The sequence below is a fragment of the Pseudoliparis swirei genome, chromosome 18 (genome assembly GCF_029220125.1).
Source record: "Pseudoliparis swirei isolate HS2019 ecotype Mariana Trench chromosome 18, NWPU_hadal_v1, whole genome shotgun sequence".
NCBI lineage: Eukaryota > Metazoa > Chordata > Actinopteri > Perciformes > Liparidae > Pseudoliparis > Pseudoliparis swirei.
In genome coordinates this window covers 5,943,977-5,970,525 of record NC_079405.1, presented here as the reverse complement: position 1 = coordinate 5,970,525, position 26,549 = coordinate 5,943,977, and the positions used below count along the sequence as shown (strand labels likewise).

The 26,549-nt window shown below is 41.4% G+C and overlaps 1 protein-coding gene and 1 pseudogene across 1 annotated transcript; one reads left to right on the top strand and one right to left on the bottom strand.

Moving 5' to 3' along the window:
• Window positions 1-12,153: 12,153 nt before the first annotated feature.
• LOC130207873 (probable G-protein coupled receptor 173) lies at window positions 12,154-14,536 on the bottom strand. Its single transcript, XM_056436604.1, has 3 exons — window positions 14,147-14,536; window positions 12,456-12,932; window positions 12,154-12,384 (listed from the first exon to the last, which is right to left on the bottom strand). Exons 1-3 carry the CDS (start codon window positions 14,534-14,536, stop codon window positions 12,154-12,156), a joined length of 1,098 nt encoding a protein of 365 aa, XP_056292579.1.
• Window positions 14,537-18,687: 4,151 nt separating this feature from the next.
• LOC130207871 (eukaryotic translation initiation factor 4E type 3-like) lies at window positions 18,688-22,685 on the top strand (annotated as a pseudogene).
• Window positions 22,686-26,549: the final 3,864 nt, after the last annotated feature.

Below are 26,549 nucleotides of genomic sequence, written 5' to 3'. Positions count from 1 at the left end.
ATTATAGGCATAAAGTATATAAAGTACACGTCCTCTTCTTCAGCATGTTGGGCGACTTCGGGGACGAGATGGACCAGACGTCGTCCCGCATGGACTCAGTCCTCAAGAAGCTGGAGAAGGTGTCCCACATGACCAGCAGTGAGTCCACACACACACACACACACACACACACACACACACACATACATACACAGACAGTATCATTTAAATGGAGGTAGAAGGCATGTTAAGGCTGTGTGGTGGACAGATGTATGAAGGTCAACCTTAAAGGGACAGTATGGATTATTTAAATTAGGGGCGGCTGTAGCTCAGTGGGGTAAGAGGGTCGTCCTGCAACCCCAAGGTTGTCGGGTCGATCCCGCCTCCCATTAGTTGCAAGTCGAAGTGTCCTTGAGCAAGGCACTGAACCCCCAGTTGCTTCCCGGGCGCATCACTGCAGCCCACTGCTCCTTAATAACTAAGGATGGGTTAAATGCAGAGAACTAATTTCCCCTTGGGGATTAATAAAGTATATATCTGTCATCTAAATGGGGGTCGTGTGAGGTATAGGGACACAACTATGATCAGTATTATTTTTGATCAATGTATAAATCATGATAATTTATTACAATACTTTATTTAACCCTTGTGTTGCCTTAGGGTCATTTTTGACTGAATCAATACACCCTCCCCCCGCTTTAGGATTAATTTGAACCCATTCAATGTTTAATGTCGGTGTTCTTTCGGTAGTCAACAAACAAACATAAAGTGCATCACACTTAAACTTGGAAAAAAATATTAATTCTAATAATTTTCTGGAGGTTTTAATTGCTGGCGTCAAATTGAACCCAAAGGGTAAAATATGTTAGTAAATATAAAGGTAACAGGAGGGTGAAACATTGAATCGGGTCAAAATGACCCATAGGCGGGGGGAGGGTGTAATATTGATTCGGGTCAAAATGACCCGAAGGCAACACAAGGGTTAATTGAGGGACGAAATACTTGCTTTTAAACTTTGACATTTGAATCAACAGAGGCCATGTTATTGTACATTCCTCCTATCTGTCTGTTGTCAGGTATCTGTATGTCTTGCCTTTGCTGGTCGACCTTTCACTCTACCTGCATGTATGTCTTCTGTTGTTGTTTGGCTGTGTCTGCTGTCATATATTGTATTTACTCTGCATGCTTTTATGTTCTGTGTCTCTGACTTGGATGTTTTTATTCTGTACATTTTAACATAGTTCTCCCTTTATTTTATTTACTTTGTCCGTTTTGAATTTGAGTCTTCTTGTTGCATGTCTTGTTTGTATTTGACAATGTCTAAGAGTACTCACTATTCTCATTAATGGTTTGTGTACCCATTGGAAAGCGTAAATATTGTACAAACATTGTATGTGTAATTTTATGTTTTTGTTTTATGACATCTACCTATTGGGACAATATATCAAAAACAGCCTCTTGGCTAACTGGCACATTTACAGAAATGTTTTTATTAATGTTGTAACTACATGTTTAATGCTCACGCCACGACTTCATTTCTCGTTAATCATAAATCTTATAAATGTAGGATAGTTTCTAAGATTGCTCTTAAATTTCTGAACATCTTTCTCAAAGCAGTACTTAAAAGGTCTGTCTGTGGTGCTGACGATGCTGAACACACGTTAAAGTTTAAAGTGTCTTTAAGACATGCTACATTGTAATAATACATGCATCCCAAAGTCTTATGAACCATGCAATAGAGCGTATTCACGTGACGTCAGAATCTCAATCGCGCCATCTTGGGGTCCCACTTATTAAATGTCAGAAGAAGTTGACCTGGCTCTCGTGTCCGCTGTTTGATTATGCGAGAGCCCAGCAGCCTCATGTCCTTCTGCATTACCAAAGACAGATTTCAGCGGTTGGAATTGAATATTCGCAACACTTTTTTACCTGATTTTACTCGCTCAACACTTTGTGGTTAATTCGCTAGTTACCAGCACATAGCCCGGTCACATTCCTGTAAAACAGTTTTCATTTCCGCTGTCGACCATGGGACATTAACAACTATTTCTGCGTTATACTTGTTGTGGAAATACCACAAATGTCGGAACATCGAGCGCCCCGTGTCTGGGTTCATATATGATCCAGTCGCACAGCTCCGCCTCCAGGACGAGTGTCTGATGAAGCCGCTTCCAGCTCCTTCAGGACCAGCAGTGACTGTTTGGTGGCCGTGCTGATGCTGTTCCCATGGAGCCAGTGTTTTATTTTACCTTGAAATGAATCACAGAGTAAAGGCAGACATCGCCCGACGGAGTTGCCATGTTCATGGCTTCCTCCCAAGTTTCCATCCACAGTTCCTTTTGCGCAAGTGAAACATTGATTTTCGCCGCGCAAAAGCAAAAGAGATTATTGACGAGAGTCAATGGAAACGTGCCCACAACCCGATGTGTGAACAGAAACACATGAGAACAGTCCTACCGCTCATACGCCGAGTGAAGCCGAAGTAGATGCATGACAAGTTGAAGTAATGGCCTCTTGTTGAGCTGATAAACCCATATTCTGAATCATTAGTCCCACATCCAACAGTGAGGCACAGCACCATAATCACAAGGCACGCCGTTTTGAACTGAAATTGCGTCTCCTTCAGGATATAATGGTCATTTCTAAAGAAGAGCGGCATAAAAAAAAGCAGAAGATGCTCACATTAAACCTTAAATGATGAGAAGTGATGCTTCCTGTAGGATTCATTAATATGTCTTTACTGCATCACAACTGCTTTATGTAAGTTTGTAAACATACACAACATAAATGACAAGCAAATGGATGACGCAGATGATAAAATATGCCACCAGGACAGCTTCAGTCAGAACTAATGCTCATAAATTAGCCAGGATGGAGTAACTGACAGATGAATTCATTTTGATGTTAATGTCATATTCTCATCCTCTAATTTCACACTTTTATTTTTAATTTTACATCACTTAAATTTAAGGTCATATGATATACGATATAAGGTGATATACGAGACTGGGAGCATTTCTGTTGCTTTTTTATGTTGATGAAAACGCGATTCTTCTCATCAGGTGATTAATGTAGAACATGAAATTATTGGGCTGATGCTTTTGCGAAACACTTGGTTAAGCTTAACTAAAAGAATGATTTTAAGGCTCATCACTGCCTAAGACTGGGATTCTGTAAGAAATCCGACTACCTCAGAAAGACAAATGGAACTCGCCAGTGTGGATCGACGGCTCACGACTTCATGGTGACAAATCGGGTTCGGTATCGTTTTAGGAAATATCTGATCAAACGATATTAACTCAATACCTTTCTTGAGAGGTCATTAGAAACTGCCAACAAAGAGTACAAATATAGGAAGACATGAGAACTAATAATTCTAACACTGTTTATTTAACATCCGTATCCGCCTGATAAAATACACACAAACGCAGGGGTCCGAGCATATCAGAGCAAAACACAAATACACACGCGGGCGCTGTGTTGAAGGCACCATTAGCACGCTCGGTTAGCTGAGCAGACTCTAATTCCCCAGATTGATGTGTGAAAGGTGCAGAGGGAAGATCTGATGACATCACACAGAGGGATTTAGACTTTACTGCACTATGTCTGTACAGTCACAATAGTTGTTTGTTGCTATATATATATATATATATATATATGAAGAGAACTCAGGGAAAAGTACTAAAATGCTTTTCTGGTCTCTTATTTACAAAATATCCAAAGTCCAAAAAGTGACTCAATCCTTGTCCTTTTCTTTATTCTATATTAATTCCTGGTCATGTGGTCGGTCTATCTGCCCACTATTGTGTGTGTTTAGAGAAAAGAAGCACGGGGCACCAGAGTTTAATCTCTTGTGTGAAGGGCCCCTCTGGAAAAGCAGAAGAGAAATACTTGGCATCATTAAAGTAACTTCTTTTAAATCACTTCTTAAACCCATTGTTATAGAACAGATTTTAAGTGATGTCGTCCTTATATGCAGTTCTTTGGTTCCCCTAATTTAGTTTGTCTGTTTTTTCTATTTTCTATGTGTATCTTACCATTCTATTTGTTTTGCATTGATTCTCTGTAGAGCACTTTGTAAACTCTGTTTTTAAAGGTGCTATATAAATAAAGTTATTATTATTATGATTGTTATTATTATTATTATTATTAGTAGTAGTAGTTTTAGTAGTATTACTGCCAGGACAGTTTCATTCTGGTTTTAAGTATTAGCTGGTATTCTGCTTGTATTTGACAAAAATGAACCATGAGCTGAGACGGTCTGGACTAGGACACTAAGGACTCTTCCTGTTTAGACGCGGTCCTTCCTTACAGTCTTTTTAACCTGTCATGTTTCTTAGGTCATTTCCTTGCTTGCTTTTACAGAAGCTGTTTATCGCTAAGTTCTTGCAAAATGCCCTGACCTCTCGTGACCTCTCGGCCAGGTCGGGACATTTCACATGGCACTGAGCCCTCATATGCCAATGTATTTTTAATGGGTGCTGAGTGAAGAGAGTGCAGTGTAGCAGTGCAGCGCTGCTTGACCGTACTCTGGCCTTGTCTTTCTGGTCGATACACTTCCGACACCGTCTCAGAGCGGCTCTACTATTCTATTTATGAAAGTGGATTATATTCTGTGTCAATGGATGAGGTTCTCAGTTGAGTCAGATGAGGTTCTTAGTTGGGTCGAAGTTCGAAGACTGTCCTCACTTGGAATGTCTTCGGGTCAGTGTGAATGCGACTGACGGCACAAAGGTTCAGCATGCTTCAGAAAAACCATGCTAAAGTTATTCCAAATGAACGCACCTGAAGGCAGCGTGAACAGCAACCCTGTATCACAAAAATTACGTTCCCCCAGACCTAAAATGCAATTTGCAGTTACGTTTGACTGAAATGTATTTCTCTCCAGATTACGTTTGTATTTTACGTATTACAATTACAAATACGTCTCCAATCAACGTATCTTTGCCGTTTGTTGTCTCTTTTCTACAATGCTGTTATGAAATCGAAAAAGCGTCCTCTAGTCTTATTTATTATTATTTTATATGTTTCGCCTGCGTATTATGACAGCAATAGGCGTTGGAACGGATCATATGAATTGTCGTGAACTGCTGGTGACTCTTCTTTATTCGCTTTCTTTAGGTGACAATACATTAATTAAAACTCAGAACTATCACCACCTTATCGCCACCTTCACAGAGTTAGCCTCACACGGGTCCAACCAACTATTAAACTTTTATGAAATGCGATCTGTCAGTAATCTATGGGGGAACCGCATCTATGGTCCTCCTGGTGGTCCCCTGGTGCCCCCTGATCTATATGTAGGCACATAAACATACTGCACACGTCCACGATATATTAAAATATATTTAAGGCAACACTGAAATCCCCCCCCCACTCAGCCAGGAGATCCTCCTCGTCGTTGTTATTGTTGTTGTTTGTTTCCCCACTAGAATCATTAAAAGAGAAGGAAGGTTGTGCTTCTCCTCAGTGGAAAGGAGGTTGAGGAGGAGGAGGAGACACGGCCGTCCTCACAGCGAGGCGCCTGGTGAGCGTTGATCCAGAGGTCAAAGGTCAAAGGTCAGAGAGCAAAGAAGAGGACGAGGACCACCATCATCACGACGACCAGCACGCCGATGGCGCACCACTGCCTCCGGCCTGCAGGGGGAAGCAGAGCGACCGATGAGCAACATACGTGTGCCTGTGTGTGTGTGAATGTACTGTAAGTGTGTACGTGTGTTTGTGTGTGTGTGTATATATGTGTGTGTGCCTGTGTGTGTGTTTTTCTCCTGGTACTAGTACTACTAGTAGTACCAGTACTATGATTCACATCGACATAAACAATTTATTCATTTTCTGTACTATAATTTATTTTTTGGTCATATTTTCTGCCTTTTCTAATACTTAAAAATACTTTTTTCATGCTATTTCATACGACGACTTTAAATATATTTTAATTTTCCGACATCAAAGGAAAAAGGTAAATATTCAGCATATTTCTGACCTTTTAATAAATGAAAAATTCAAATTTATTTAGACAAACTGACTGATTTTTAAATGAAATACAATATACATTTTCACGGACTTAAACGTGTCTGAATGTTGCTGAGTGACGTCATCAACAGCTGCTGGTCTGAGTTTGTGTCTTCAGGTCTGACAGCCAATCAGATCACAGTTCACCTGGACAGACGAACCCTGCAGATGATTCCCACAATGCATCACTTCTCACCAGAAGACGATCGCAGTATGGCCGACAATTCTCTGGTTGTCTTGGGTAGTGGGATTCTCCTCTTCATCACCAGCCTCCTCTTCATCAGTCCTTTTGAAGCTTTTTACGTGACATTTTTTTACACTAATTACTTTTCATAACACTAGAATAACTTCATATGTCTCAACACGTTTTTCTTCTGAATGTTTTGACTTCCTGGGCATGAAAAGATCTTTTTTTATAAAGTTTTCTTATTGTAATTTAATGTAAATATTCACATTACCAGTCCATCCCGTCACAAGGAGCTCAACGTAGATTTATGAATGTTTTAAAGTGTAAATAATCACATTACCGTCACGTTGAACAAGTTTAATAAAACTCAAAACTCCAGAAAACAATCACGACGATTCGGTTGTCGAAGCAGCCGAGTAACATTTATTCTTCATGTCGTGTTCGTGGAAGTCGAAACGTTAAATAAAAAGGTTTCAAGAACATGAACGGCGGGATTAAAGTTTGGTTATGTGCAAAAAACACGAAGCAAAGCGGCAAAAATAATAATATTAGACTTCCGGTTTGAATCATAAAGACATGTGTCTACTACCGGACACTTTACGAAGTACACTGCAATACAGTGCACTACAATTCAGTGCACTGTATTGTAGTGCACTGCGTCGCTGATAAGTGCTGTCTCAAATGGAACACTTACGTTAACCAATTGGCGGAAGTGACGGACGCAAATCTGTTCACGGCACCCGCGAAATTAAACCGGGAGTGACATATGCAAATCTGCTTGCGATACCCTAACCCTTAAAGTGACAAAATGAATGCACTTCTTGCCCTCTTGTTGTCCCTTGTTTACCTCTTTCTCCACCCCATGTGGAAACTGCGATACCTCCACAATCGCGGCAGGAGCCTCCGCCTTCTGGCTGAAGTCGAGATGGTATATGTAAATTTATTTGTGATTTTGCCTTACCTTCACAGCATAGCTTCATGTAGTAGTTGCAATTAAATTCTCCTAGCTAGGTATGCTAAATTCTCAATTATCTTTGTCAGAAGTAGCCTTCTTCTTTGCAATCCATTCACACCATATGGAAATAAAACATGACAAATCTGTACATGTTTGTCCCTAGATTCCAATTAGTTTAAAGAATTATCCACTGAAATGATAGGCATCATCTGCTTGAATTCACACAGTAATAGGCCTACTTTGACTGACTGTACTTTTATACACATCTCTGTTGTAGTGAAGTTTACCCTGATACAGGAATCAATGAGCAATTGAACACACAGGCATATTAATTATTGTTACAAACATGCATCAATTCTAATATAAATCAGAAAACACAATAAAAGACTACAAAACCTCAATGACAACATTTTATTGATAAAATGACTTACATATTAATATAATCTTCCCTTCCCCTCCCCTCCCCACACTCTACAGCAGCCACTCAGTCCCAGGCGGCGCTGCCGTATCAATGTTGCAATGCCACTGCTGGCGTTGTATTGTGATGGCCACAGTGACATGAGGGTGGACTTCAGGCTCACCCGAGAGTCATTCAACGCCCTCATGGCTGTGCTGGGCACTGACTGACCACGGTTGGGGCCCCGAGATCTCCTGTCTAGTTTTTATTTTTTGGCTTGCCAGCGCCACCTCCTATCGGGTGGTGGCCAGGGCCTTCGACAGGCCCCGGGCCACCGTTCACCGGCTGGTGCACAGGATGAGTGGGCAGATCGCTCCTGTACACCGCTGTCCGCCACCCTACAGGAGAGGAACTCCCACGCCCAGGTGCCCGCCGCCTGCCTAGCTGGGTCGGCAGCCTTCAGCAGAGTGGTGGGGGCTATTGATGGCTGCCACGTCAGAGTGAAGCCCCCAGCGGAGGATGCTGCCTGCTATTTTAACAGGAAGCTTTTTCATTCCATCCAGCTGCAGGCCATCTGTAATGATAAGTGCAAATTCATAGATGTGTGTGTGGGCTACCCAGGCTCAGTGCATGATGCCAGGGTCCTGAATAACAGCCCCATCTTCTATGAGCAGTCATACCCTCCACCAGGATACTGTATCCTTGGGGATGGTGGCTACCCCTGCCTGTCCCAACCCATCTGCCTCATGACCCCCTTCAGGCAGCCTGTCCACCTCCAAGCACGCTACAACTGCTGCCTGTCAAAGGCCAGGTGTGTTGTGGAGAGGTCCTTCGGGATACTGAAGACGCGATGGCGGTCCATCTTCTTAAAGGCCCTGGAGGTGGATGTGAGGTGCCAGAGGTCATTGGAGCCAGATGCAGATGTCGGGAGGGCAGCAGAGGACCAGCCAGCACCAGCACCTCCAGGAAACGTCTCTGGGGCAGGAAACAGAAATAGGATAGCCATTCAGTGCTATGTCCCAGACCACGATTACATTTAAATTAATACATACATACACAACATTAAAAAAACAACACACAGTGATGATTGAAAGCTACAATTATTTCTAGAAGGACAAGCTAAGATAGCTATCGTAACGGTATTAATTATCGGGCGGCGTGTGGGCAAACGTTTGCGGTGTCATGTTAACCCGTTATTAAACTGATCATATCCATTGTTAATCCATTAAAATTGCTCTTTCGATTGTTTAACAGAACAGCTGTTGTTTAACACTGTCCGATGACTGACATAGCTATCTGTCGTCGGACTTGCCGCTGGAGACTGCGGTCAAGCCAGCCGCCACTTCGAAAACACAGTCAAGCCAGCCCGCACGATTTTTTTCAGTACACGTATATACCAGACATTACGGTACGAGCGTGTGAAAACTGTCTTCAAAATAAGAGCGAACTTCCGGTGAACGTGATATTACGAAACACGCCTTTAAATACAGATATAGTGATAGATTAAACTAATTGAAGAGATGAAAAATCACGAATTGAATGAATGATGAATGCAATACATAAAATAAGGTAATTATTCCAATATTGGATGTTTTGATTTAAAATTTCAAAATAAAAGATATAGAAAATCACATTCATGCTCAAATGTGTGTCTAATTTCAGAATAGATTTAGAACACAATGGTGCGTTGTTACAAAATACTTTCACTTCTGATTCATGGTAGAGTACCTCAAGGTGTCACCCAGAGATAATCAAGACATTCTGACGTTTGATTTCTAAATGAAAGCACTTCATAAAGAAAATAATAGTAATATATTTCCAATATTTGATATGTCTTTGAAGCAAATCCGTAACTTTCTTGAAAAAAATTACACTGCAGTCTTGTTATTGGTGACCTCAGCTAGGCCCATGATTATTTTCATGAGATATTACTTTGTGGATTTTGAATAAATTCAGTTTAAATTTAGCGAAAAATAAATATTATTAATATTATGCCAATATTTGGATTTTATTTTAAGCAAATCTGTAACTTTCTTGAAAAGAGTTACACTGCAGTCTTGTTATTGGTGACCTCTGCTAGGCCCATCAATATTTTTATGAGATATTACTGTGTAGATTTTGAATGAATTCAATTTAAAGTTTGCAAAAAATAAATATTATTAATATTACGGCAATATTTGGATTTTATTTTAAGCAAATCTGTAACTTGCCATAATATTAATAATATTTATTTTTCTCAAGGTCCAAAGCTATAATTAGATTTGCCCAATGTGTAACGCAATGAGTCACATCGATCGTATAAAAAAGATGCTCAAATGATGACGAGAACGCGAGAGCACATAAGGGAATACTGGTAACGAGTCAATGAATCGATGGACTGACTGACGGATAACGATTCGGCTGTTCTGATCTTCAATCATGTCGTTTTGAGCAGAAACATTCCCGAGCTCCAGGTCGAGGCGGTTTCATTCCCGTACAACCAGACTGCGTGCGCAATCGGGTTTGAGGGAAACGTATTTCGTCTTCTATGTGCACGTAGGTAACGGTCGAAGAAACATCGGACTTCATCCAGGACTGTTCATGTCCATGGAACAAAAAGACTTACTTACTTACATTGCGGGTAATGTAGGCGGCTTGTTTTGACAAGAAAAAATGGAGCTCGGAATCGATTCTGAAGTTAAGAACTGTGGATACCTGACTCAGCCTAAACCTCATTAAATGATAGCGTTATTTTTATAAGCTACATTTCCAGCTGTCCAAATTGTATTTCAGGGAAACCCCAGTGGGGAGCACCGAGGTCAGCGCAGCTTCTCGGTTTTTAGAAAGGCTGGAAAAGTTAATAAAAGGTCAAAAAAAGAGCGGCACACAGAGTCCGGAGAACGGCGCGATGCTAAAAAAACACAAAAAAACATAATTTGCACGTGCAGGTGAGGAGCCTCCGGCGGCAATTACACCACAAGACCTCAGCACGCCGGTAGCGGAGCGCCGCCATCGGTCAGGAAGGAGCGGGCGTGTCGCGATGCTAATGGTCATGGGTGCTCTGAGGGCAGGCAGCCCTGATATACACTAAGATACACCGTATACAATTTGTATTTTAATTACATTTTTGTATTAAAATGTTCTTTCATTCATTATTCCAATTCTTAAATATAATATGTCCTTCCCTGCTATTTTATTTTATTGCATATATTGTAAACATGCTTGCTGCTGCTACAAACAAATTCCCCCTGGGGATGAATAAATATCTAAAAATACTGGAATTAGCCTCAAATATACCAACCACATGCACATTTTTAATCATTGAATCTAACACCAGGCATTTTACACATTGTAGTAACGTTGAGTTTACTCGTCAGAAGTAGTTCAGTCTTTGAAAACAGATGTTTAATGTCTTAAATGAACCCCAGAGGCTTAATAAGTCGACAAGTGAGAATATCCAACTGGATGTTGGGGATTTGAATGAAGTGGGTCCAGTTGCTTTATGGGGAATTACCCACAAGACACAAGAATCAAGATATCTCTGCTTCCACTGCTTTAACTCTGACCATTCTTCTTTTAATCTGCCTTCTGCTCGTACCTCAACTTTATGGAAGAGCAACTTTTTAAAAAAAACTCAAGTCTCAGAGTAAATATCAAGGACATGGGAAAATCCACAATAGAAACACTAAGATATGTCTGTATTGATTTTCTTTCCAAATACAGAGTGCAACTCTCTTTTTTTCTCAACTGTGAAATCTTTAAAAAAGTCAACCTCCTCTCGCTTCATTTACAAAGCAATGCAAGAAGCGAGGAGCTGCCAGGGAACAAGAACAACACTGACCATGAGGCAGGATGACTCCTGGTTACAGATCAGGTAAAGACATAAAAAAACAGATGATGGAACCCAAACAACTCATCGTCCATTTCTCATTTATTTGCTCAGAAATACAAACAATGCAAACATCGTATCAGAAGCACCAAACGATCATCTCCATACATGTAGAAAAAGAACATCTGCATATCTCTAGGAGGAAAGCCATTTCTCTGACCCATGAAGAAATATCACAAATATAGCTTTTGAATTGAGTTTTTCGACACCTTCGAAGCAAAAAGTTTCCAAATGGAGTATAAAATATACATAATATCAGGTTTCTATAAAAAAGGAAGGAAGGAAGGGAGGTGGGGGAAAGAAAGGCTTTCCAGTATTTTCAAATTTGACGCCACATGTCCTCGTTAAAAATATACTGAGCTCTGCATCTCATTTGTGGTCTCCAAACGACTCGAGGTGTCACGGACACGGAGGACCTGACTGAGAATAGTTCTGTTGTGTGGTCATCAGTCCAACAACCTTCACTTCACTGTGCTGGGATAGAGTTTCAAAATATACAAACATATAGCCAAAGTGACATTCATGTACATTATTGATTCATTTAAAATGGTGTACATATGTCTCTCCGCTATACCCTGGTATTTAAATTAATACAGCACAGACGGGTACATTAAAAAGTGGCAAAGGAGATTGTATTGGAAAACTTTAGTTATTCTGATTAGGATGAGCAAATATAACATTCATTTACATAATATTAAAGGTTTGGTCAGATCAAAATAGTGAATAGTGGATACATTGAACTTCCAAAACATCCCTTATGGAAACACATTGTGGGGACCAGTCTGAAACAAGATGTGATGTGTCTTTGGCAGTATATTTTTGGGGGTCAGATGACACAGTATGTGCTCCATGGGGGTCTGTGTCACCAGGCAGCTGGGGAAACAGGCTCTGAGACGCACCCGGAGCTCCTTGTTGAACAGGAAGCTGATGATGGGGTTCGCCCCCGCCTGGGCGAAGCTCATCCAAACCGCCGCGCTCAGGTAGAGCTGCGGCACCGGAGCTCCCCGCACACATATCCTCAGGTATAGCACGCGCTTATGTACGGCGCCCACAGAACCAGGAAGGCCAGCGTGATCATGTAGTACATCTTCCCGATGCGCTTCTCCATCTTGAACTCGTCCAGCACCAGCAGCCTCCTGTTGCCGGGGTGCGACGACTGCCTGATGCCCACGAGCGTCGGCGGGGTGGGCTCGTGGCCGAAGCCGGCGATCCAGTTGGCGGCGGCCTGTCCGGTCGCACCGGGCCCGTGGAAGGTCCAATTCTGGCTGATGGCCAGGACCGGATGCGCCGGCTTCATCTTGCGGTGGTCGTAGACGAAGCACAGCATCTTGACGTACACCACGTGGGTCGTGCCCCCGATGACGGCCAGCATCAGCATGAAGCCCAGCGTGTCGTTGGCCTTCACGTAGCGGTGCTCGAAGGTGCACTGCCCCTCCTCGCGGATGAACTTGTAGGTGCCGACGTCGAACACCGGCGGGAAAGCCATGGCCACGGAGAGAGTCCACACCATGCAGATCACCGCCGCGCACGTGCACTCAAAAAAACGATTCAAGCCCTTCTTAGAGGTGACACATTTAAATATTGTTTGATACATTTAAATAAATCAATTACAAAACGAAGATATTTATTTTGAATGGGTGTAACACAAAATGTATGAATACTTTCATTTATTAGATTTATTTAGGTTACACTCACAAAAACGATTCAAGCCCTTCTTCGAGGTGACACATTTAAATATTGTTTGATACATTTAAATAAATCAATTACAAAACGAAGATATTTATATTTAATGGGTGGAACACAAAATGTATGAATACTTTCATTTATTAGATTTATTTAGGTTACACTCACAAAAACGATTCAAGCCCTTCTTCGAGGTGACACATTTAAATATTGTTTGATACATTTAAATAAATCAATTACAAAAATAGATATTTATATTTAATGGGTGGAACACAAAATGTATGAATTCTTTCATTTATTAGATTTATTTAGGTTAGATGGTGTGCATATCAACTCTGTCTATATTTAATATTTTTGTATTTGATTTGTCAGTGTTGTTGTGTGTTGTGTATGCATGTGTGTTGTATATTTACATATATATTTTGTTTTGTATTTTACTTTTATCTTACTTGTATACTTCTATATCTTTCATCCCTGTTTCTTATATTTTGTGTTTTGTTTTTTATTCTTGTGTGTTGCTGCTACTGTCTCGACAAATTTCCCCTTGGGGATTAATAAAGTATATATCTATCTATCTATCTATCTATCAAATGTGTTTCATTGAGGACTACCCTTTGCGCATGCGCCAGCTGAAAATCAGTTGTTTACAAGGTGAAGACACTTTCAGGGCTGTACGGTGGTGTAGTGGCTAGCACCGTCGCCTCAAAGCCAGAGGTCTGTGGGTTCAATTCCCAGTCGGGGGCGTTCCTTCTGTGTGGAGTTTGCATATTTTCTTAGTTAGTTAGTTTATATTTTGAGTTGGACAAACACAAATTAATTTAATTTAATGAAAATCGTTATTTTATTTTAGATGTATTTGATACAAATGAGTTGGACTAACTTAATTACATTGTATTGCACTGATGTGCTAAATTTGAGTTGGAGTTGCATATAATTATTGGATGGAAAACCTGCCAACAATTTAATTGAGTTCATCCAATGAGTCATTTCTTTGAGTGTGCACAGGTTCATCTGCTTGTAGTAGAATCGGTGGTGGGCGATCGCCATGTACCTGGTGACGCTCACGCAGAAGAGCAGGAAGGCGACGGGGAAGCAGAAGAGCACCGACATGAAGGCGACGATCTTGCAGCAGCAGAGCGCGCTGTACGGCCACGCGGAGCCGCCGCCGCCTCCGATCGCCGCCATCACGAAGGGGAAGCAGACCGCGGAGCGCACCACGTCCGCCAGGCACAGGTCCAGAAGGAAGTAGAAGGGAGCCTTGCGCAGTGAGCTGTCCTTTACGAGCAGCAGGGACAGCGACGCGTTGCCCAGCAGGCTGACGCCCGTGATCAGACCCAGGGAGGCGAGCTTGACCGCAGAGGCCGCGGACGCGGGAGGTGTGAGGACGGGCTGCTCTCCCCGAGCGCGCTCGTGTTCGCCATCTGTGCAGCCGAGGCGGCGCGTATCCCCCCGCATCAATTCATCCACGAGCGGCTGGAAGCAAAAAACGTAATCCTCAAGCCCTAAAAAATAAACAAACAAACAAACAAACACTCAGGAATAAATTACACTCAGAAGCATCCTGTTCAACATCGACTCGTGTCCATCCCGGTGTGTGCCGCGATCCCCACCGACAACGAACTAAATAAAAGTAGATTTGTTTCTTTTTTTTCTCTTCTTGTCCCTCGTCTCACAAGTGTCCGGTGCAAACGCCGGCGTGCCCGTCTGTTCTTCCAGCTTCTGCTGAGTGGCGGCGGACTCGTTGAGCTTTAAACATCATCCCGGTACGCAACTGTTCGGCAAGACAAGCTGCTCAGAAAACACATCTCAATTTCCAACCGATGGCGGAGAGGTCTCCCGTTTGGATTAAGGAATAAGAAGTGCTGCGCGGGAGCGCGGCGCAATTACGCACTCGGTGCCATCACCAGCGGGAGCTGCATATGAATGTGAAGCCTGTAGGAAGGCAAGCATGTTGGTATGAGCCGAGACAGGTCGGAGGCGCGCCGGTGTGGGTCAGTCGGTGGATCTCATGCCGCAGCAACTATACTATATTGAGCTGGTCCACTTGCTTGTAAGTGAGTGAGCAGGTCTGGGATCAGCCAGCGAGTCGCGATCTGACGGTGCGCGTCGAGCGCAATCCACGTGGAGGTCTGTCCCCATGCACAGATGCAAATGTAGACAGACACGTTGCTTGATGGGGCAGGTCATGAAAAACAACAGATCATGCATTATATTTAACTTTACTTTACTTTTATTCTTTACTTCATCTTATTTTATTTAAAGATATGGGTCATAGTGTAACTGTAACCCATGTTGTATGATGCCTTTTTTCATGAGGCCATATAGAATAAGAAGATGAAAATTAACCAATCAAAACAACAATAATAAATCACTATTCAAAGCTAACTTATCTCTCTCTCTCCCTCTCCTTGTTGTTTTCAATGACATGTGCACCGATTAATTGACAATCAATAATTACAAGGTCAATCACCCATTGATGACATGAAATTCATGTCCCCACTTAAGTCACGTGAATATGTTTTGCCAGAAGTCACGAATAAGGGCCTCATTAAACGATTTAGGATGATGGAGGTATCACACACCTGAAGCTGTGTGGAGGACACGTTTATAACGCTTGGAATGTGGGGTTCAAACGAGGCAAAGACACTCAGAGTATTAGATCATATATAACATGCAATAACGTATTGCTCTCAGCAGAACTTGTTGTACTTTGATTGAACCACCAGCTCCCCTCATGTGAAGCGGCTGCATCGAGGCTGCTGCAGTGATTCACCAGTACCCCCTGCAGGTGGCTGCGGGGAGGCTCACGAGCACACGACACATGCGGCATGTTGGCCCCTCGACGTTGTCATTGGCCTTGTTCACAACCAACCAAGGGCCCCATAGGTCACGACATGCTCAGCCCAAAGTCTGATGTTTTGTACAAATGCATATTCCATCAAAGACCCTGTGATCAAGTCCAGATGAATAATGAAATAATCCCGGTATCACCACTGCTCCCAGGCTCAGACTGGTCAGGTGGAGCTCAGACACATAGGTCGTGAGGGCCTTCTGGGGTTGCATTGTTTATCGGTTAAAAGTAGCACTGATATGGGAATGTCACACTTTGTACAGAAATGGTTATGTTTGGGTCTCCGATTAGAAACGGTTAAGACTAATAATGGGGTTTTAGTACAGTTCACAGTTTGGATCAAGCTATAAAATTTTCCATTTTTCTTGTTCAAATGCTGAAATGCCCAAAAGAACAACTGTCTTGTTGGAGCCTGCAGTGCCGCCAACTTTCACCCAAAGTGCCTCTGAAAGAGGCAACAAGGGGCTACAGACTGAAGATAGTGTCATGAGATGAGGCCTCACTCTATGGAGGACTCAAAATGACTTAAGTATAAATAAATAAATAAATAAATGCATGAATAAATACAAGAATAAATGAATAAATGCTTAAATAAATGTATAAATAAATACAAGAATAAATGTATAAATACAGAAATAAATACAGCAATTAATATATATAAGTTATAACTCAACAGGACATCATTAAATAAATGTATTTCTACATTTCTGTATTTCTTCATTTATTTATATCTCTATTTATGTGTCCACACGTATTTCTTCATTTATTTATGTGACATTTACGTGTCCGTATATTCAAATGAGCTGGGTCGGTCCGAACCTCATTGTTGAACAGGATTGGTCAAGTCAGGGAGCAAGACAGAAGCAATCGATCCCTAGCACTTGGATCTGTAGACGAACAGCGTTTATTATGCATTCTTGTCTGTACATTCTAAATACTACTGTTGAGTCACGGAATGTAATTTAAGGATGTTTTCAGCCGAGAAGTTAGTTGTTTAAGCATCAAATCTGTGGTCGGTTTATCGAGATTCAGTCTAATAAGGATATGCGACGGAGATTTGAGGTCCTGCTCGCGGGACCAGTGAGCTCCGGGCGCTCAGCGCGCTGTGTGGCCGCCGGGAGAAGCCTGATCTCGGCAGGACTTTTTGAAATGCTCCGCTGGCTCTGACGTCTCCGTAGCGGCTAAACATGAGATATAATTAGGTTTTTGAGGATCTAAAGAGCACAACGAGTTTATTATTTACTAAAAGATAACGTTACGTCAATTTGACTGAGGATTAAGATTCATAACTTCATATTGTAGCGACCCTGGGTCAGGAAAGCTACGAGACGTTGTATATTTATTATCGTTTATTCGTAGCCTACGCCAAACAACAGTGAACACCGCAACACATTCTACTCCACTGTAAATTATTTTACAGTGAATAATTTGAGTAAATTCATGCGCAAGAACAGTTGATGTGGTGACGTCACAAGACCAGAAAGACCGTCCTGCGTCCTCGAGAGTCTGGACTCCCAAAACCAGACTCCAAAGACCAGACTCCAAAAGAACACGAGTCTGTACTCAGTGTTCTTGGAATTGATAAACGGCTGAAGTCAAAAAAGCTGTCGAGGCTAACTTCTGCTAACGGTGAGCTGAGCGAGTCAACTTCAGCGTCATGTGCCAGGCAGAAATAGTAGAGCACAACACACCAGGTGCATCACACTCCTGTGACCAATCATGCTTTAGACAGAGGTTCGGACCGCCCCAGCTCATTTGAATATACGGACACGTAAATGTCACACATAAATAAATGAAGAAATACGTGTGGACACATAAATAGAGAAATAAATAAATGAAGAAATACAGAAATGCAGAAATATATTTATTTAATGATGTCTTGTTGATTTATAACTTATATTTATTCATTCCTGTATTTATTTATTTATTTATACATTTATTTAAGCATTTATTTATTCATTTATACATTTATTTAAGCATTTATTTATTTATTCTTGTATTTATTCATGCATTCATTTATTTATTTATTTATACTTAAGTCATTTTAAGTCCTCCATATCACTCAGTACAAAAAAACGGGGAAAAAACTAGTGATATTTCTTGAAACCTCATCTCGGACAAGAGAGGGTTTCTTTGTACTCAGTGTAGATTATGTACATTGAGGTCGAGGTAACAATAAAGTGATTTCAGTGAGGATAGTGCATTTATTTGATGCTTTCAGAATAGTTTAACAATATGAATCCAATATCAATATTGAAATAACATAAAGAAAAAGCAGGTGAAAACTATGATAGGCCTACTCTAACTCAAAATCACGAGTAAAAGTACAATAGGAACAAAGTGTCACCCGACCGATCGTGGATCTCTAATTGTTAAGTTTTCTAATGCAAAGTAAAGGTGTGGTTGGCAGTGTTTTATGAGTACAATAACCTTCATTTGACAGCCAGTTGCAAAGTACAATTATTAAATTGCACAAATTAGTAAAACAAACCTCTGTTAATCACCTGCATCATTTATTCATAGAACGGCAGTATAACATATTTAGCCAGATTTGTGTAGGACAACTTATCCCGTTGAATTTCCCGATGGAGAGATCCAGTGGGACATTTGCGATTCACGTGAGGTATCCGAAAAACAAAACAGAGTGAGGTCTCTCTCGCTACATTTATTTCCGGCTCTCTGTGGTTGGACCAACTGAAACGTTTCTGCCTAGTGACGCAGAGACGTCACCAGTCGGTAGGCGGAAAAGCGGCTGTGTGTGTTTGTGTGTCGGTACCTGGAGGAAGGAAAAAAAGAAAGAAGCCAGACCGGGTGTTTTCATAAAGAAGATTCATACCGCAGGTATAAGAAGGTTAGCTCCGTGTCTGCTGTAATGGCGGTTCCCGCGGGTCAGACGGACTTCCGTGGGGACAGAGGAGCCCTGAGCGGACAAACGGTTCAACACGACATTGATATCGACGAGAAAGAGTTGGAGAATATCACAAAGAAACACCGAGAAGACGAGACGAAAACGCTGCCTCTGCATTCCCCTTGGACTTTTTGGCTCGACAGGTAATACCATGTTTGACCGGGTCTCGCGCGTTGCCCGTGAGTTTATACCCCCCCCCCCCCCCCCCCCCCCGGGGACTAACAGGAAAGATGCAGGAGAAGAAGGAAAGAAAAAGAACCGAGTCGAGGCCACGCAGTTTCCCGCGGGCCTCTGAGTAGAAAATGTAGCGGGAGAGTGTTTCCCGTGACATTCTTCTGTTCACAAGACCGTTAGAAAGTTAGTTTAACTCTGCCGTGTTGTTATCCAAGCTAACTGCGCCTGCGCAGCACGGTGGAGGAGTCCACCTTGTTGTTGATGTTGTTGTTTTAGTATTCAAATATGCTAGTCAAATCACTTTTTTAGGTGCATTTCCGAGCAGAGCAGCCCGAGAGAGTCCTCCGCTTTTAAAAAGTAACACAGTTGATATTAAATCCAGACTTCCATCCTTTCCCAGCAGCTTCATCTTCAGTCCGGCGCGAAGCAACGCGAGACTGTCGCGCCGTCGCTTCGGACACGGTCTTACCAAAATAAGAGCCCTCGGTGCAAAGTGCTTTTATAACCGGCTGGTCTCGTGTTACCTTCTCTCTCTTTATGGGACGACACACAGCGCCGTGTGGTCCTCTTTTTGTTGACTCAACGTGTTGACTTGAAAGGAGGACACGTTAATGGTTAAGCTCCTGAAAACCTTTTAGGACCCAGACCCCATTAGGACTGGAAACCATTAGTCAGTTAACTTAAAAAATGAGAAGTTATTCGACAGCAATTTTGCCATTGCTGAAAACCATTAAAGCTGTTTTCTATGAAGCAAATATAAAGTATCGTCTAGCTGCAGCATCTCTGGACTTGCTGCTTTTCTGTTTTTTTTAACGATTTTAAAACTAATATACATATTTGGCTTTTGCACTGTTGTCTGGCAAAATATGACATTTGAAAATGTCATGTTGGGAACTGGATGTTCATTCCCTATTTTAATAATCAAATGGTTCATAAGGAGAAGAAGAAAAAAACGTGACACATCATAATCTATAATTATCAATATATAACATATTGAATATGTCAGTTGCGGCACTAATTAGGACCGCCTGGTGTCTGTAAACGGGTGCATTTGGTTACATCATTTCTGTGTGCTAAAACAATTTCTTCTTGTTCTCCCAGATCCCTACCAGGCACGACCGCTGCAGAGTGTGTATCCGGTCTGAAGAAGATCTACACCGTGCAGAGTGTTCAGGTGAGCCTCATCGTCTTGAGAGGAAAGGGATCAAGTGCACAACTTGTCTCGGATTTAAATTTGCGCCACTTGATGCAAAGGGAACTAGAACGGGCACTCGATAGAGCGCATACCTTCGCATATCACAAGATTGGGCATTGAATTATGAACATTTTGGCATTAGTTGCATGCCAATTGGATCAAAATTGACCGTGCTATGGTAAAAAGAAGATGTTGACCTTTTCATGACCTTGACCTTGACCTTTGAGCCGATCGATCCCAAAATCAAAGCAAATGGTCCCCGGATAATAACCAATCATCCCACCAAATTTCCTGAGATTCGGTTTCCTACTTTTTGACTTAAGCGAATAACACGCAAACATACAAATAAATAAATACACAGCGATCAAAACATAACCTTCCGCATTCTCAGAATGCGAAGGTAATAAGCTGTTGGTGTGCACTTAAAGCTCCAGTAGACACAAGTAGTGGTGGGAGTGGGAGGAGGAGGAGGGACCATCATGTCCTGAAACGCAAACACGTGGTTCACGGGTTTACTGACACCGAATTCCATCAGCTTGCTCTCGTGAAATTCAAACCGCCTCGCACTATTGTTACCGCAAAGGTGTACGTTTCTGTTGTAGACATACTTTCATGTGGCAAGAATGACAGCAGCTTGTGGTACTGCACACTGTATGTTCTTTCAATCTTGTCAGTCTTCTAATATTTATCTGGCAAACTCATTTTAGTTCAGAGACCTCTCGCAGCCCAGTTTGAACTCAAGCCGGAGCAGAAAAAAAATCAATGCATAATTGTTCATGTATTACAGCAACTCCAAATGTTCCCCTTTCTTTGAGTTTACTGAAGCTTCATTCTGACAACGTTCACAATTAATGAACATTTACAAAAATGGACGATGAACAGTCTGAAATGGGTGCAGTTTCAAAAGTATATACTTCTTCTCCAACAATCGGTCAGTCTACTCACTTTCATTACAATTCACACATCACAATGCATCTACAAAGGCACAAAACATGTATTTTGGAACTGAACAACCGTGTATTTCGACTGCTCGACACCTAGACAGACACCGATTCTTTTATACTGAGAAATTGTTCAATATCTTTAAATATGATTAGGATTAGGATAGGCATCCATAGTTTTCAGATAACTGAATTCTGGTCAGGGTGGAAGAGCCTCTGAATCAGCATTAAATATGAAGTTGTCTAATCACTGTTTCACGTGTTTCCCAAAGTGCATCAATATAAGACTTCCAGGAGGAAAAAACGCTGCATTTTCTTAAACAATTTGAATCAATTTGTTTTCTCCAATTCCACCTGTTGCGCTTGTTTAACAGTAACTTTAGTCTCAAAGCAACGCGTGTCAACAGGTGTTTTCCTTCTGTTTCCAGATGTTCTGGAGTGTATACAACAACATCCTCCAGCCACAGCACTGCCTCTGAGATGTAGCTATCACTTAATGCGCGGAGAGCGGAGGCCGCTGTGGTGAGTGTATTATCATTATTATTATTACGATTAGACATATTGTAAGTCTGTTCCTTAACACAGGGAAGATTGTAACTGCAGCTCATGCAGCAACTGTCATGCGATATTGTTAACATTTAATACCACGTTTCCTCCAGTTGTATTGGTGTAATAATTACAACAAAGCAACCACTCAACTTTAATGTAAAATATATTTACGTATGCCATAAAAGCTTAAATTATTACATTGTTCTATTTTGGAATTATTATTATTATTATTATTATTATTATTATTATAAGGCCATCAGTTCGACAGGTTGCATACTGTATATTAAAAGATTCCCTGTTTGTCACATGAACAGGTTCTGCTTTGACAATTTAGCATTCTTATTATTTTAGTTTTTTACATAATCCAACATTCGTCTCTGTCTCTTGAATTCATTTAAAGTCACATATGTATTTAATGGGAATTTTGTAAAATTTTTAACAGGGAAGAAGAAAGCAACGCGAAAGGAGGAGTATGGAAGATGAAAATACCAAAAGAAAGCACTGTAGGTGTTGTGCTCAGTTTAGCTGCTTTTTGCATAATAATAGATGAAAAATGTGAATTATGAATGAACCCCTCTGTGTTCTTCTTGCTTCAGTCTGCAGTTTGGAAAGAATTGCTACTCGCTACTATTGGGGAGCAGTTTGCAGATTACTCTGCCTCCGGTACTATAAATCCATACTTGATATATTTCATGGCTTTGCTTTCCGAATGAGAAGAAATTTCCTTTTTTTGTTGAATAATTCTTAACAGTTTTCTTTTTTGTCTGCTTTTTTTTTTGTCATTTCCCAGACGACGAGGTCGTCGGGGTCAGCGTCAGCGTTCGGGACCGGGAAGATGTCGTCCAGGTCTGGAACAGCGACGCCGCTGTCGTCAAGCAGCAACGATCCTGGGGAAAGTCTATGAGCTCCTCCCACAAGTAACTTTTAAAGCTGTTTTTTATAAGTGTGAGTATTCCTCTTTTTTATCCACTTTTCCTATTCTGTGAATCGCTGCTGCTGCTGCTGCTGGGTACTCGTCCTGTGTCTTTAATCTAAAAAAGAATGCAGTAAACCCACGTTGGATAAAGCTACATTACAAACAACACATTGTAATGAACAAAGAAACCTCTTGGCAAAAAGAAAGAATATGAAATACACCGTATCACCATTTTTACATCATTTTCTTAATGTTCGAGCATCAATCTGCAGACGAATCACGGCGGGAGAGACTTGAAGCACAGATTTGTTGTATCTTCTTGTTTTCTCTCTTTTTTTATAGTTGTATGTCTGTTATTTTTATATGGAACTTGGTGTCTGAAATAAAGAATAAATAAATAAAAATAAATTTCATTTCAACAGTCAAGCGTAAAAAACTCACATGGCTGAAAGGAAAACATAATACGCATTTAGCATATTTCTCAAAGTGTTTAACTATCAAATTCATATATTGGCGTTATATAATAATACAAAATATCCCTAGTTCTGACCGGATAACATTAGATTGTCAAGGGCGGACCAGGCTGGTCGCCAATCAGGGCCTCGCTAACAATGCAGAGAAACGCCCCTACGTGCCTCGCTGCCCACGCAGCACTTACTTCAGGTTCTTTGACCGGTGAAACGCCATCAGTCGCAGCCCGAGTACATGTTTCACCAGTCAAAGCTTCGCAGCACGGTCAAAACACCCGATGTGACTTGATCCTCCCACTTTCCGGAGGATGCATCAGAGGACTTCAGTACTCTGGCCTGCATATATCCCAGAATGCATTTCACCAGCAACCGGAAACAATAGCGGAGGTGAAAATAAACTACTGACAGTTGACTTTTTCTAAATACTACTGTTGTTGAGTCACGGAATGTAATTTTACGATGTTTTCAGGCGTTAAATTAGTAGTTTAAAAATCAAATCTGTGGTCGGTTTGTTATGATTCAGCCTATTAAAGATCTGCGCCGTAGATTTGAGGTTGTGCTCGCGGGACCACTGAGCTCTGCAGCGCCGGGCGGTCAGCGCGCTGTGTGGCCGCCGAGAACAGCCTGATGTCGGCAGGACTTTTTAAAATGTTCCGCTGGCTCTGACGTCTCCGTAGCGGTTAACATGAGATATAATTCGGTTTGGAGGATCTAACGAGCACAAAGAGCTTATTATTTATTCACAGATAACGTTACATCAGTTTGACTGAGGGTTAAGATTCAATTCAGTTCAATTCAGTTTATTTGTATAGCCTAATTTCACAAAATACAAATTTGTCTCGGAGTGCTTTACAATCTGTACACATAGACATCCCTGCCCCAAAACCTCACATCGGACCAGGAAAAACTCCCAAATAACCCTTCAGGGGGAAAAAAGGGAAGAAACCTTCAGGAGAGCAACAGAGGAGGATCCCTCTCCAGGATGGACAGAACAATAGATGTCATGTGTACAGAAGGACAGATTTAGAGTTAAAATACATTCAATGACTTAATTCATAACTTTATATTTTAATTACATTTTAACATTGAACTCATGGTGTATTTTTACTTTTGACCGAATTGTTTGCAATTACATGTGTAATATAACTATATATTAGGGCTGTGAAACGATTAAAAATTTTAATCAGGTTAATCACAGGTTTCTGTGGATTAATCATGATTAATCACATATTACCGATATTCGCGGTATATTTTTGTGAGAACAAAAAGATTTATGACAAAAGACGGATATATACATTTATACATTCTTTTTTTATTCATAAAAAACAAAACAATGGTGATGCAACTCAGCAGTTATTTAGCAGTTCTCTTCCATATGGAACATTAATATATCTTCATCCGAAACAGAATGTTTAAACAGAACATTTTTCTCTTTTTTGTCAACCATTAACAACACCATTAAAGGCCCTCCTAGCTCGTCTTCCTTTAGCAGCTGCTGAGGCAAACTAACTTTGTGGGTTTTCTTCATGAACTGGGGCGATGATTAAAGGGACGGCGGGGACATTCAGACAGTGCCGCTAGAGGTGACATTCTTGGACCGGCGCGAGACGGACGAAAGCGAAAGCATTGGTCAAGAATGTTTTCATTAATCAAGAACGAAAGTCGGACGTTCGAAGACGATCAGATACCGTCGTAGTTCCGACCATAAACGATGCCAACTAGCGACCCGCCGGGCAGCGTCCGGGGAACCAAAGTCTTTGGGTTCCGGGGGGGTGACTTTTGTTTTGCTCCGTCCCGATGCGCGCGCACACAGCTCTGCGGCACGCGAGACGGAGAGCCGAGAAGTGTTAACGCGACACGTAGAGACAGAAATGACATGCTGTTGTGTAGACACGATCAACAACAGACGGCTGTTTAGTTTAATAAAAGAACAAAGACGTGCGGGCGGAGATTTCAGGGGGGCGGGCCAATTTTTAAAAATGTCATGCGATCTACCAATACTACGCCGCGATCTACTGGTCGGTCGCCGCGATCGACGTATTGAGCACACCTGATCTAGAGGAAGTAAAAGTCGTAACAAGGTGTCCGTAGGTGAACCTGCGGAAGGATCATTACTGATGAACAGCACGACCGTCTGCATTAGAGCGGGAAATAGTTCAGATTGAATCGGTATATTGGAAGCTCACTCTGCGCATGCTTTCAATGCGTTAAAAAAACAACCTAATTAATCCTGTAATTTAATTATTACGCGTGAACGCGTTATTTTTCACAGCACTACTATATATACATACAAATATATATATATATGTATGTATATAACATATTTATTATATATACATATTTATATATAATCTAAATATGTATAAACAAAATAAATATGTTTTTATTTTGTACACAATATTAATACAATTATAGGTGTATGATTATTTTATTTTCAATTGTGTGTATATAAATATATATATATATATCCACATACATAATTCAAAATAAAATAATTATATTTAAAGAATAATGAAAAAAGCAGGGTTGTCATATTTTTTTTGACTGGAAAAAATAATTTACAGTGAATAATTAGAGTAAACTCAGGAGCAAGAACAGCTGATGTGGTGACGTCATCAAGTAAGCTGCTGTTCCAATCGCAGAAAGACCGTCCTCCCGTTCTCCCGTCCTCCGGAGTCTGGACTCCCAAGTCCAGACTCCAAAAGAACACAAGTCTGTACTCGTGTACTTTGAATTGAGAAACGCCGTAAGAGACAAATTTTTTACTGTGTTACCGCGAAGAGCCACATGATGCGCGCACACGCACACAGACACAAAAACACAGACACACACACACTCAGTTCAACCAAGTCCACAAACAATAATATATTTTACAATAGCGTTTTTCTTTGACTATGCATGTTGCTTAGTGGGACTTCCTGCATTCTTTGCCTTGAACAATCCTCTTCAATATGGCTTGATTCTGTTGTTGCCACAGGAAGCAATTCTTTCACATGCGTCAGTCAGAACAGGTCGATGCTTTGATTTCACGTGTTTCAGGAAACACACTCGCACACGCACGATTTTGAGCGAATTAATGTCTGCGAACCCCTCCGTAGAACGGCCCGCTCGACATTCGGCTGTGGTATTTCTGCGTTTGGCCAGCGTGCCATAAGTTTATTTTCATCTCGCCCACATGCGCGTTTGACGAAAATACCGTCTTGAACTCATGCGGAGCGAACACCAACATAAAAACCCACAAACTTCGATATGAACGTAAGAGCCGCATGGCCTAGAACAATTGGATCGTTTGTTTTTTCCAATGCCGGTGCTAAACGGGTACTTTTAAAACGATATCGGTGCCTGAACCGATACATTAAAAAAAGAAACAGGACATTAAAAACCTCTTCGGCCATATTACCTGTAAAAGCCGTTATCATGGCCGCACTGACAACCTGATAGTCAAACTCGTAGCTAGCTACCAG

Excerpts from the sequence above, each read along its gene's own strand:
- LOC130207873 (XM_056436604.1), bottom strand. The coding sequence starts at position 14,536 with ATGCGGGGGGATACGCGCCGCCTCGGCTGCACAGATGGCGAACACGAG. Across the intron at positions 12,933-14,146 it reads TCGCCTTCCTGCTCTTCTGC|TGCACGTGCGCGGCGGTGAT; the intron begins GTGAGCGTCACC and ends CGTTTTTTTGAG. Across the intron at positions 12,385-12,455 it reads TGATCACGCTGGCCTTCCTG|CTCTACCTGAGCGCGGCGGT; the intron begins GTTCTGTGGGCG and ends CCGGTGCCGCAG.